General features: G+C 53.0%; 1 protein-coding gene across 1 annotated transcript in view; it reads left to right on the top strand.

The window, feature by feature from the left end:
- Nucleotides 1-13517, top strand: part of SEZ6L (seizure related 6 homolog like) — a 39584-nt gene that overhangs the window by 15041 nt on the left and 11026 nt on the right. Inside the window, 4 exon segments of the mRNA XM_041489147.1 lie at nucleotides 10430-10485; nucleotides 10488-10518; nucleotides 10521-11264; nucleotides 11889-12022. Coding sequence (XP_041345081.1) covers nucleotides 10430-10485; nucleotides 10488-10518; nucleotides 10521-11264; nucleotides 11889-12022 — 965 coding nt within the window.

Genomic DNA, 13517 nt, shown 5'->3' with positions numbered 1-13517 from the left:
GGGCTGCCAAACAGATTGAGCAGAGGCAGCTCAGCTCTCCCCCAGCTGCTGCAGGGGGAGCTCAGGAGAGGCTGAACCCTGCAGCTGCCCCAGCCAGGGAGAGCCGGGCTGTGACCTGCTCTGCTCACCTGCACCTCCAACGGCACACTGCCACCTCAGATGGCACATTGGCACCTCAAATGTCACACTGCCACCTCGTATTTCCAGTGCTGGAGTGCAGATCCAATCAAACCCAGCTCTGCAGAGAGCTGGGACAGCAGGGGAGGTTGGGAATAGTCCCATATTCCATGGATGTGGCTGCCTGGGAGTGGGAATGATTTGTAGCCAGGCAAGGTGAGCAAATGTGAAATCTGAAGGGAGTAAATGCAAAGAACATCATTGCCTGGAAAGAAGATTCCCCCTGCAAGCAGGGACACACTAATCCCAGTGCCTGTCCTGACCCCTGCACCCCGGACCCCTGCTCACCTGCACCTTGAATGTCACCTCAAATGTCACATTGTCACCTCAAATGTCATATTGTCACCTCGTATTTCCAGTGCTGGAGTGCAGATCCAATCAAACCCAGCTCTGCAGAGAGCTGGGACAGCAGGGGAGGTTGGGAATAGTCCCATATTCCATGGATGTGGCTGCCTGGGAGTGGGAATGATTTGTAGCCAGGCTAAACTTTGTCTCTGCAGATGTTTCAGGGCTGCGTGTCCAGGAAGTGCTTCCCAGTGCCCCCAGGAGCAGGGAGTTTGGCTGAAACCACTCCTGCATCCCTCCTGGGTCCCCTCCACCGCCCCAGAGGCAGTGCCAGGGCACAGCACCCCTGCCCAGCCCTTGGCTCGTGCAGCACTGGCACCAAGAGGCGCTGGCATGGCACGGTGTGGCATTCACGTTTTCTGAAAAATCCCTTCGCCCAGGATTTTTCTCCTGGGAAGCTGAGAAGCCTCAAAGAAAAGGAAAACAATTCTTATCTCATTTGCTTCTCCCGTGCTGTGCTCACATGTGGAATGTGTTTGGAGATTGTTTACCCACAGGTGATTGTTTCATTGGGATCTGGTGTGAGTTGTTTTCACTCTTTGGCCAATCAGTGCCAAGCTGTGTCGGGACTCTGGAAAGAGTCACGAGTTCATTATTATCTTTTTAGCATTCTGTAAGTATACTTTCTGTATTCTTTAGTATAGTTTAGTATAGCATTCTTTAATACAATATAGCATCATAAAATAATAGATTAGCCTTCTGAGAACACGGAATCAGGTTTGTTCCTTCCTCCCTGCCACGGGGATCCCTGCAAACACAACAGCAGGGGACACAGCTGGGCAGAGCCAGCCAGGCAGGACCCCAGGATCTCCCAGGATCTCCCAGGATGGCAGCAGGAGCTGCTCTCCCAGGGCTGACCTGCTGCCAAAGAGTTAATCCCAGCACTCGCTCCTCCAGATCTGCTCCGCTGCATCTTAACAGTGATGGGAGATTAATTATTTTAGCTGCAGAGAGCTGACTAGAACGGGGTTTTGTAGCTAAATATACTCTCTCTTTAGGAACCCATTTAATTTTATGCCCTGATGTAGACGGCTGGGCTGGATGATTGGCGAAGAAAGAAGGAGCTTCTCTTCCCCCTCTTCAATTTTTAGCCTGAAAAGCTGCCAAAACACTCGATTTCCTCTCCCCAGGTGGGCCCTGAGGAGTGAACATTCCAGCTGGGGAGCTCAGGAGAGGCACAGGAGGGATCTTCTTCTGCTCCTTCATTCCTCTGGCTACCCCTGGATCCCTGGAAATGTCCTAGGCCAGACTGGGCAGGACTTGGAGCAACCTGGGACAGTGGAAGGTGTCCCTGCCCATGGCAGGGGTGGCACTGGATAATCTTTAAAATTATTTCCCCCTTGAACCCAGCCTGTTAAATCCTTTCAGCCGGGTCTGTCTGCAGATGTGCCTTTCTTACACTTAGTACCATAAAACCCTGTGATAAACCCAAGTTATCACCTGCATCCAAGTTCCTCTCTTTCTAATGGCTTTGCTGCCCTGCTCCCTGGTCTCCCTACCAGTCAGGAATATCAGGATAATTCCTGCCCCATGAGCTGGGGGCACAGTGGGGTCCAGCCAGGGCAGGACAGAGACGCTGCAAATCTCCTGATTCCTCCATAACTGGAGAGCCTCTTAAATTCCTCTTCCTCTTTATCTGCTGCTGCTCCTCCCACATTCCTTCGGAAGGAGCTGGGCAATTCCCGGCCTCATCCCTGGGGATTTGGGCCACGCTGGGGGTGGTGCCAGGGCTGGGTACACACGGTCTGTGGAGCCAGGGCACCACGGGCAGGTCCCCCAAAGCCACAGGTGCCCGTGCAGAGCTGGCGTGGCCAGAACAGACGCCTGGGAGTCAAAGTCTCATTGATTCCAGCTCCGTGAAGCAGCAGTGGGGAGGAAAATCCATTTTCCTCCTAGCTCGGAGAAGTGTGTAATTTCCCAGCATCTGTCAGGGCTGTGTGGATCGTTAGAGCAGTTACAGCTCCTCGGGAGCACCGGCAGAGGGGGGAGAACTTTGTGAGTTTAATTCCTGTACTCCTTGTGGTGTCCTTGCTCCCGAGCCCAGCGAGCCAGGCACAGGCAGCGTGGATTCTCCAGGCAGGCACAAACAGGATGGATTTGCCACTAAAGCAGGTTTCCAGGTGGAATATTGCCCCCAGCTGCAGCAGTCCCCATGTGGAGCCCAAACCCCCTGGACCAGGAGGCTGCTCTCCCATGGCCAGTTTGGGGGGATTTTCCCCATCTCATCTCAAGGCTGGGACCAAGTGTGGGTGTGGGTGTGTGGTGTCCCCTGGACCATGTCCCAGCTCTGTGTCCCCTGCCAGCACAGCAGGTCCCTGAGCCCCTCAGCTCAGGCAGCTGGAGATGGTGAAAATCCTCCCTCCCATCCCTGGAAGTGCCCAGGGCCAGGCTGGACGGGGCTTGGAGTGACTGAGTTTAGTGGTTGGCATCCCTTGCCATGGCACAGGGGGTGGATGAGGTGATGTTTGAGGTCCCTTCCAGCTCAAACCATTCCAGGATTCGGTGATTCCACGTTTCTCTCCTCTCTACCCTTCCCAGCAGAGATGGGTTTGCTGCTGGGAGTGGGAGCTGGGTGGGCAGCAGGAGCAGAGCCTGGTCCTTCCCGGCCACGGCTCCTCAGGCTGGGCACCACTGCCAGCATCCTCACCCAGTAATGAGGGGTTTCCATGGCAACCTTATTTGAGCATCTCGAGTGACACAGATGTAAATTTTAAAATGAAATATTCAGACCACAGTCCTGTGAGCATAAATAAACCCCTGCACATGGGCAATTTAACAGCATTTTAAAGCAGATCCAGGACTCCCCAGGGCCGGCGGAGTCTCTGTGGCATTGGGAAATTCATGGCAATGGAAAGAAAAGCCTCCTGACCTCTTTCTGCCCCAGGAATCCCAGCTGCATGCCAGCTTGAGTCCAGAGCAGCAGCAAATCAAGAAGGTGTTGGTCACACCTGCCCTGCAGAGGATGTGGCACAGAGGGACAGCCCAGCAGGGACAGCCAGGTGTCCCCTGGCGTGAGAGGAAAACAGCTCCAAACTTTCTTAACCTCTGCTGGACTGTCTTCCTGAGCAAAACCTGGGCATCTTTTTTCTTCTGGATTGTCTCCTGTTAATTACTCCACGGAACAGTCCAGGTTTTCCCATTGGAGGCTCCCAGCATTTCCAGGCTGCCACCCGCACTGGGACAGGCACCTCTCCTTCACCCTTGTGCCAGAGGGGAGAGCAGCTGCCTGTTTTCTCCAACAGCGAGGGGAATGTTCACTGCAATCCATCCACAGCCCTCCTGTTAAAAACGACAGCAGGTTCCCGGTACTAAAGTGATTTCAGAATTTATTACAATAAAAGAAAGGCCTAAAGGAAGGGGACCCGGGCCCAGCAGGAGCATTCCCGTCGAGGATGCTGCAGCACCGGCGCTGGGGCTGCTTCAGCAGTGATGTCCCCGATGTTCCAGGCAGAGTGGCACAAGTTCAGTGGGTCAGAAGTCCATTTTTATCCTGTTTTTTGTCCCTTTGGATTGGTTTCCTTTTGGATGCTTCATTTGCACGAAGGTTGGCCCATGGCAGTTCTGTCCAGGCTGGCTCGTGGTGCACTTTGCTTAGGTGTGTTATGGCACGTTGAGTACCCTATTTCTCACAACTACTTTTAACCCCCTTTTACAATATAATAACCCAGCTGTGAAAAATGCCAATCACTTGTCTTTAAAATTTTTAAAGTTTAATCGTAATAAAATGGTTATAAAAATAATAATATAATTAGAGTAATAATAATTTGAACAATGGATATTAGGACAATACAAGACAATAAAAACAAAGAGTTACACGGACAGTCCATGTACCTTTTTCTGGGCAAAATTATCCCGAAAAAGACCCACGTTAACAGAGAATTAACCCTTAAAAGCAATAGCCTGTTGCATAGTCATACACTTCATACATGATGCATAAGTTCCATTCAAACAAAGGATTCTGTCTGGTCAGTGTCAACTTCTTCCTCTTAATCCTAAAGGCGTCTTCAGGGTTGAGCAAGGCAGGGAGAAGTTAATTTCTTCTGATAATGAGATAAATTCTGATAAATTCTCTTTCTCTAGAAGATTTACGTGTCCTGTGGCTGCTATCTCAGTGCAAGTCCTTTCTTTAGAAAAAAAATGTCTCCTGTTAATTACTCCACGGAACAGTCCAGGTTTTCCCATTGGAGGCTCCCAGCATTTCCAGGCTGCCACCCGCACTGGGACAGGCACCTCTCCTTCACCCTTGTGCCAGAGGGGAGAGCAGCTGCCTGTTTTCTCCAACAGCGAGGGGAATGTTCACTGCAATCCATCCACAGCCCTCCTGTTAAAAACGACAGCAGGTTCCCGGTACTAAAGTGATTTCAGAATTTATTACAATAAAAGAAAGGCCTAAAGGAAGGGGACCCGGGCCCAGCAGGAGCATTCCCGTCGAGGATGCTGCAGCGCCGGCGCTGGGGCTGCTTCAGCAGCGATGTCCCCGATGTTCCAGGCGGAGTGGCACAAGTTCAGTGGGTCAGAAGTCCATTTTTATCCTGTTTTTTGTCCCTTTGGATTGGTTTCCTTTTGGATGCTTCATTTGCACAAAGGTTGGCCCATGGCAGTTCTGTCCAGGCTGGCTCGTGGGGCACTTTGCTTAGGTGTGTTATGGCACGTTGAGTACCCTATTTCTCACAACTACTTTTAACCCCCTTTTACAATATAATAACCCAGCTGTGAAAAATGCCAATCACTTGTCTTTAAAATTTTTAAAGTTTAATCGTAATAAAATGGTTATAAAAATAATAATATAATTAGAGTAATAATAATTTGAACAATGGATATTAGGACAATACAAGACAATAAAAACAAAGAGTTACACGGACAGTCCATGTACCTTTTTCTGGGCAAAATTATCCCGAAAAAGACCCACGTTAACAGAGAATTAACCCTTAAAAGCAATAGCCTGTTGCATAGTCATACACTTCATACATGATGCATAAGTTCCATTCAAACAAAGGATTCTGTCTGGTCAGTGTCAACTTCTTCCTCTTAATCCTAAAGGCGTCTTCAGGGTTGAGCAAGGCAGGGAGAAGTTAATTTCTTCTGATAATGAGATAAATTCTGATAAATTCTCTTTCTCTAGAAGATTTACGTGTCCTGTGGCTGCTATCTCAGTGCAAGTCTTTTCTTTAGAAAAAAAAAGTATCCCACATAGCATAGTTTCTATTTCAACATTATGTTATAACCTAAAACTGTATTTAACAGTATCCCACATAGCACAGTTTCAACATTATGTTATAACCTAAAACTGTATTTAACATACTACTTAAGAAAATTAATACAGCATAACTTTCTAACACAACACATACAATATTCATTTTAATATTTGCGAAAAGCCAGTCATAAAATATGCATTTTCCACACAACAAACAGTACATACTCAACGATCCATCATCTATTTTACAAGAGTTTTCTAACCTATTTTTAACACTCCCGTCCCCGTCTCACCTTTGCCGGGAGCGGCTCCGAAGCCGCGGGCAGCGCCGGCTCCGGCTGCGCTTCCCGGAGCTCCCACGGGAATGACTCACCCACAGCGGATTGCCACGGTTTTATTTGCTTAGAGGGGGAGCTGACAGGATGCTCTTGAGGAAAACGTTTGGTTTTTTTTCCTTTCCTGTTGGAAAAACTTGGTCTGCTGAAACTGTGACTGCGGGGAAACCTGGGATTCGCATCTGCTGCTCGGAGGCAGAGGCTGCATCCATCCGCCTGCGGGGACGTTCGGGAAATGAAAGATTGTTTCAGTTAAGGGTTTTCTGCTCTTCGAGATTCAAGGCCAAAGGCTTTTAAAATCTGAAGCCAAACCAATCACAGCCAAGTGTGTTGATGGACACAACCTGCTTTTTCTCTTCCCACCCAAACCCTGTTTTCCTCCCTGAGGGTGAAACGTGTGTTGCACACACTGGAGGTTGGCATGGGAAAGAGTAGGAGAGCAGAAGGTGTCCAGGGTGCCCCTTCCCACCCCCAGCCCCCTGGGGATGAAGGATTACACCAGGACCTGTCTCAATCTTCCTAATTTATCCAAGATCTGGATGAACTCGTCCCCAGCAGGAGTGATCCTGCTCCTCCACAGAGGTGCACGGCAGCTCCTGCCAACCCTGCTGCATCAGCCATGTGGAATGGGGAACTCCAGGGGCTCAGCCTGCGTGCAGAGGGTGCTGGGCAGTGCAGGATAAACCCCAGCTCTCCACAAGGGCTTGGGTATGATGCCAGCAGCATCTCCGGGCAGGATTATCCCAGCCCAGCATCCCTGAATGTGCCTGAGCCTGACATGCAGAGCTGAACATCACCACTAATAGTGCCTGGATCAGCTTTATTCATTTCTGCTACAATCAGATCCTAAACCCTTCTGGACAGTGATTCCTGAGCTGGAGCAATCCCGCTGCCCTCCCTGGAGCAGTGCTCCGGCGATACCATCGGCATTAGTAACGGGAGCTGTGATAGGGCTACTCCTGCTTTGGCTCTTTCAGGAGCACAGCAGCGAAACGAGGCCTTTGTGATTATTCCAGCAGCCTTTTATCAGGCATTTGCAGCTCTCTAATTCCTCTAAACCCCTCTGGCTGAGGTATCTTGGCAATCAGATTCTCCTGGTGCCACAGCACCTCTGGAGCAGCAGCCGTGTGTTGGGCACAGCTGCCCACGGGACACCAGCCTGGCTGTGGGTCCTGGGGACCCTCTCACTTGGGGATGAAGCTTTGGGGCTGGGGAGGAGGATTTTGGTGCCTCTGTGCTGTTGCTGCAGGTGGGTGGGTGCTTGGTTCTCTGCCAACACCCAGTGCCGTGTCTGCGTGTGAGGAGATGCTCCAGGAGCTGCTGCCCTGTCCTGCTGCCTCTCCAGAGCCTGGTGCCACCAGCCCAGCCCTGGGATGGGGCTGTGCCCCTCTGGCAGCTCCCACACACAGCCCAGGCTCAGCACCCGCGCTTCCGCCTTGGCTAAGTATAAACTGTGGGGGCTGAGGCTGGATGGAGGCATCCTCCCTCCCCGGAGCCCAGCTTCCTGCAGTGTTTGCACACACCCAGGCACGGCCCAGAATAGACCTGGACACCAGCTGTCCTTCTGTCTTAAGGTCACTTTGTGCCCCAAACTGTCCCGGCCCTGCCTGGCCCATCCTGCAGGAGCAGCTGCTGTGCTCACCACGCTGCCAGGCAGAGCACAGAGCCCCCCGTGCCACCCTCGGGAGTAGCGAGGGCTGCAGGGCCACCAGGGAGCTTTCCATGGGTTTGGAGAAGGCTGCCCAGTGCCAAACTGCCCGAGGAGAGCTCCTGATGGAGGTACAAGATAAACCCCTTGTGCATCTCAATAGTGTTTATTTCCTCCAGATTAGATCAAGGTCAGACCATTCAAGGTGACCATTTCTCTTCCAGCAGCTCTGGATTGATCACTCGAGCAGAGCAGGATGGGTTTTGGCAGCTGGGCAGGGTCCTGTGTGGCCATGATCACCCCATGGGCCTCGGAGGTGGTGGGGTGGCATCTGGAATTCAGATCAGTGTGGAAAGGATTTTACCAAATCCCACCCTGGCCCTGCAAACATGGAAACCCTCTGCAATCCTTCCTTACGGATGGGGATGCTCAGTTCTGCTTCCTAAACAGGCAGGTCTCCAGGCAGGAATGAGTGGGCAGGGGGCTCTGGGGGCTCTGGGGCAGCACCCAGGTCCATGGGGAGCCCAGGGAGGTGCTGGAGCACAGCTCGGCTTTGGGGGCGGCGATCAATCAGGAGCTGAGATCCACAATCAATTCTCTTCCTGGTAATGTGGAATAAGCCCTTATCGATCCCGGATGCTCTGTGCCTGCCCCTCCCCTGCTCCAGCCCGGCTGTGTTCTGCCCTCTCCCTTCCCTGGAATGTGTTTGCCCTTTACAAACCCCAGCATGTTTAGTGTCTCATTAAGGAGTCGCTTTACAGAGTGTTTTATTTCATGCTTTGTTAAAGACAGAATCGAGTAAATGCATCCTGGCAAAGGATCTAATAAGGAATTAGTCAGCTTTCCAAAAGCATAAAATATGGTTTAAAGGCACAATCCATTAAGAATCAGGGCTCACATGACAAATAACCCGGGGTTGCAGGGTTGGTGTTTTTGGGAATGTGTCAGCTTTAAGGACTCAGGATCTTTGACTGTCCTGCTGTGAGCCAGTGCCCCAGAATGCCCCAGAATGCCCCAGAATGTCCCAAAATGTCCCAGAATGTCCCACCATGTCCTACCAGCCAGCGAGCCCCCTTCCCTGCCAGGGCTGTGCTTCCTCCCCTCTGTCTGAGAGCCTCATCCTCTCCCATCACGGACAAAACCTTTTGCTGCAGAGCCCTAAAACTGTTACCTGGGCCATGGGAGAGCAGCCACCGACTGCTCCTCCCAGGCTTGGGGTGGGGGAGGAAGAGAAGAGCCCTGCAAAACTTCTCAGGGAAGGAGAGCTGCCACTGGCACAGCCTTGGGGACATTCCCCCCATCAGCCCACGGCAGGGTGCCCATGGAGGCTGAGATGGAGAGGGAAGCAGACACACCAAGAAACAAGCAGAGGGTGTGGAAGCTCCTGGTGTGGAACCTTCTGGTCGCCCCCAGAAGTGTGGGGACACTGAGGCACTCATCCTTCCTGGGGGGAGATTATTCAGACCTGACACAAGCTGATGGTTGCAGATGATGTGTGTGAAATGTCTCCTAATGCGCTCAGGGGATGGGTGATGAATTTGCTGAACCACTTGCTAATTGAGGAATTAGTGCTTTAACTTGTGGCAAACAGCAGGAGAGGCCAGGGACAGGTTTGCTGGTGGCTGCAGCAGGGTGGTGGCAGCAGGGTGAAGTGGCTTGGGGCAGGCACAGCTCTGTCCCAGGGGCAAAGGAGCTGCCCAGGCACCAGCAGAATGTCCGAGGACTCTCCTGGACCGAGGAGCAGTGTAGGGACTGCCAGAGTTTTGGCAGCTCCATCCTTCAGGCTAATTCACCAGCTTTTGCCTTTCCCTGTTGCGTTCCTTGTCTTTGGTTCTTGCCAGAAACTGCTTCTGTTTTCCAGGAGATGGAGCAAAGTCAGTTTTCAGCGCTGCTCAGTCCCTCTGCACAGGCTGCTTGTGCCCTCCCTCGGGCCCTCTGGGCAGTGGCACCCACAGTGTCCCTGTGTTTCAGGATTCACATACAAAAGCTCCATTTTTCCCCCCCCCTTTTCATTCCAGTCCTACCTTAATTAGTAGAATTTGAGACAGAAAACATCACGTTAAATGCACCCCAAGAGTTGTGCTTCTGTTTAAAGCAGCTGTACTACCAAGGTGAGCCGAGGTTTACCTGGAGTCTGCTTGGGAAGGAAACCCTGACTGCTGCTCCAGCCCCCATCCCATGGAGAGCTGGTGCTGTGGTGGCCGCGTGTCCTGGCTGCCACCACAGGCATGTCACAGCAGCTGGAGCTGCTTTAGGGCTCAGCTGGTGCCTGGCAGCCCCAGGCCAGCAGTGGGGCTGGGGGATTGCAGACCCCCTGTGCCCACAGAGGGACAGAGACCCTGCGTTCCATGGGTTCCAAACCCTCCCAGGGGACATGAGGGGGCTGGAGTTATGGTCTTTAAGTACCGTGCATTAAGTTGCTTTCCCTGGCAACTGCTGTTTCCATGGAAAGCGTTGACTCTCGGGCGCTTTGCGGCATCGCGCAGAGCTCACGGCGAATTCCAGCCCATGGATCACAGCCAGGTCACCTCACAGCAGGGATAAATCTGTATTTATGCAATTACCCCAAGGCCAGAGCAGTGCTGGGTGGCTTTGGTCACTCCCTCTTTCCTGCCCATCCCTGTTCCCAACGAATGTTGGGTTGGGTTTGCCCAACACGGCGGTGCCTGGGGGGCTGTGCCGCGGCGGGTGTGTTGTGCTGTGGGGGCCTCTTGTTCCTTCTTTGGGAAGTGGTGGGTGTTCCTGCAGCTTCCCAGGGGGCTGATTTCACACCAGCAGCACAAAAATTGTCTAATTTCATGCCCAGCTTTGCCCAAGTCCCACTTCTCCCTGTTTCTTGCAGACAGCGGATCGGGGGCAGCACTGGTGCCGGCCAGCCCGGACCCTCTGGCTGAAGATGAACCTGTGGAGAAGATGGTTGGTGGAGCTGCAGAGCCGGGACACAGCACGGCTTTGACTGGTGGAGCTGAGGATTTTGGGCATGCCCTGGGTTCAGACCCTGGAGCTGGGGAGCAGGGGAAGGGCACTGCCCTCAACCTCCTGCCAGCCCCAGAGGTGACCACGCTGCCCCTGCCCACGGCCACCTCTGCCCCCAGACCCGATGCCAAACAAACTTCCCCTGTCAAGAAAAAGCCACCGACTCTAAAGCAAGTAAACACGGGAAGGAAACACCCAAGGCTGAAGCCCACCCCGGCAGGGCCCCCTGGGACTGCCTCCCCAGCCAGCCCACGGAGCCCCAGGCTCCCCACGGCCGCCCCAGGGCTGCGGGTGCCAGCAGAGGACACAGAGCAGAGCCCCCCAGAGCTGCCCTGGGTGGAGCAGGCCACCACCAGCCGCCCTACTCTGCAGATCTCCCCTTCCACCCTGCCCCCAGCCTTCCCCCAGCCCTTTCCTGACAGCACAGGGGGTGCTGGGGAGGCTCCGAGCGCGGCTCCCGCTGGTGCTGCCGTTATCCCAACCAAGGGCGCGGAGAGGGACGCGCACGGCTCTGCGCCAGAGGAGAGCCAGGAAACCACCACGTCCACCATCGTCACCACCACTGTCACCACCACGGAGCCCACCCCGGGTGAGCTGAGCCGAGCACGGGCACGGGGCTGTGGCACTGGTGGGGAGCACAGCATGCCTGTGTTTAGGCAGCCACCCCAAAATCAGGCCAACACCCGGGTTTGGGGGCTACCTAAAATCTGCTCTTCATGTATTTTGTGGTTGGAGGGAGGAAACACTTGTCCTGGCTGGGAGAGCTGGGAGAAGGCTTCAGGAAGAGCTTAGAGCTCCTTCCAGTTCCTAAAGGGGCTTTAAGAGAGCAGGAGAGGGAATTTAAATAAGGGGCTGGAGTGTCAGGAGAAGGGGGAATGGCTTCCCACTGCCAGAGAGAAGGGTTAGATGGGATACTGGGGAGAAATTCCTCCCTGTAAGGGTGGTGAGGCCCTGGAAGAGGTTGCTCAGAGAAGCTCTGGCTGCTCCTGGATCCCTGGAAGCGTCCGAGGCTGGGTTGGACGGGGCTTGGAGAACCCTAGTCTAGTGGAAGGTGTCCCTGCCCATGACAAGGGCTGGGCTTTAGTGTCCCTTCCAACCCAAACCACTCTGTCATTCTGTAATTCCGTGGGATCACTGGTGGGGCAGGGACTGCTGGGTTTTGGGGGGTTGGAGCGAAGTGCCCTGGGTGTGACCCCGCTGTGTGTCCCCTCAGTGCTCTGCAGCATGAGCTTCCACGAGCCCGAGGGCTACATCGACTCCACGGATTACCCCCCGCTGCCCCTGCACGGGTACCTGCAGTGCACCTACAACGTCACCGTCTACACCGGCTACGGCGTCGAGCTCCAGGTGAGCCCTGCCCGGGGCTGTGCCCACAGCCAGATTGTTTATTGGTCATGGGTTTTATTGTATATTGTTGGTTGTATTGGTAACAATACAATTGGTTGTTGTATTTGCGTTGCCCCCAGAGGAAGGAAGGAATGATGAATCTGACTCCGTGTTCTCAGAAGGCTAATTTATTATTTTATGGTACCATATTGTATTAAAGAATGCTAAACTATACTGTAGTAAAGAATACAGAAAGGATACTTACACAATGCTAAAAAGATAATGAAAACTCGTGACTCTTTCCAGAGTCTCAACACAGCTTGGCCCCAGTTGGCCAATAAGTTAAAACAATTCACATCAGAAGCCCAATGAAACAACCACCTGTTGGTAAACAATCTCCAACCACATTCCAAAGCAGCAAAACACAGAAGCAAATGAGATAATATTTTCCTTTTTCTCTGAGGCTTCTCAGCTTCCCAGGAGAAAAATCCTGGGCAAAGGGATTTTTCCAGAGAATGTGAATACCACAACTGGTCACTGCAGCAAATCATGCCAAGCCTTGGGCACCTCTGCCCTGGGCACCTTCATTTGATAAAATAGCTCTTTCTGGGGAAAAAAATAGATTTTTTTCTGAGGCTTTGTAATAAATGAACTCAATGAGCGAGCTGGAACATCCTGAATGTCAGCGATGATCAAACTCTTTAAATGTCACGCAATTAATTTAACCAAGAGGCGCTGGCAGCAGGTTGTTAAAAAGGCACTTGGTGGGATGGGGCCACCAGCTCCCTGCCCTCTGCACCCCCTGTTTGCTGGGAGGGGTTTGGGTGGCTCTGAGGGTGAGGAAGCCCAGGAGGGCAGCCCAGGTTTCTTCTCTGGCTGGGGCAGGTGCCCAGCAAATGCCCACCCGTCAGAGCAGGGGGTCTCACCCAAGCTGATGTGCACCACTGCACCATCAGCTCCCCCCAAAGTGAGCATCCCTCAGCCTGGTGAGGCTGCCAGGAGGGCAGGGGACTCTGCCCATTCCAAACCCTCTCCAGGTGAAACCAGCCCAGGGTCTCCATGCTGCCTGCAATCCTTTCTTGTGTTTTCTCCCTGTCACCATTTGCATCCAATTTAGATCCCTTCACTTTGAATTTGTGTAATTAAAAGCGTGCATTAAAAGGAGCTGGAGTTCCAGTGGGGTTGTCCCCTCTGTCCCCCAGGTGGGCACAGGCAGGGGCTGGCCACGAGGCCACCGTGGCTGCCAGCCCTGGTGGGGAGGTGGCCCTGGGAGCAGCAGTGGTACAGGCTGAGCACTGGAGGGTCTGAACAGCTCAGCCACTTCTCCATGGCAGTGGAGAAGTAACTGGACACAGCAACTGTCTCCTCAGATCCACAGGGTGCTGAAGACAGGCTGCTCTGCTGTAAATTCGCCTCTGTCCATAATCCATCAGGTGACACCACTCCTGACCTCACTCTGTTGCGAGCCGAGGTTTTAATGGAGCATAAAATTGGCCTCTTCACCCCCCCCAAGCTT

Source organism: Pyrgilauda ruficollis, unplaced genomic scaffold (genome assembly GCF_017590135.1).
Source record: "Pyrgilauda ruficollis isolate IOZ18807 unplaced genomic scaffold, ASM1759013v1 scaffold9, whole genome shotgun sequence".
Taxonomy (NCBI): domain Eukaryota; kingdom Metazoa; phylum Chordata; class Aves; order Passeriformes; family Passeridae; genus Pyrgilauda; species Pyrgilauda ruficollis.
The sequence above is the reverse complement of the archived record's forward strand: the minus strand, read 5'-3'. Positions and strand labels throughout refer to the sequence as shown.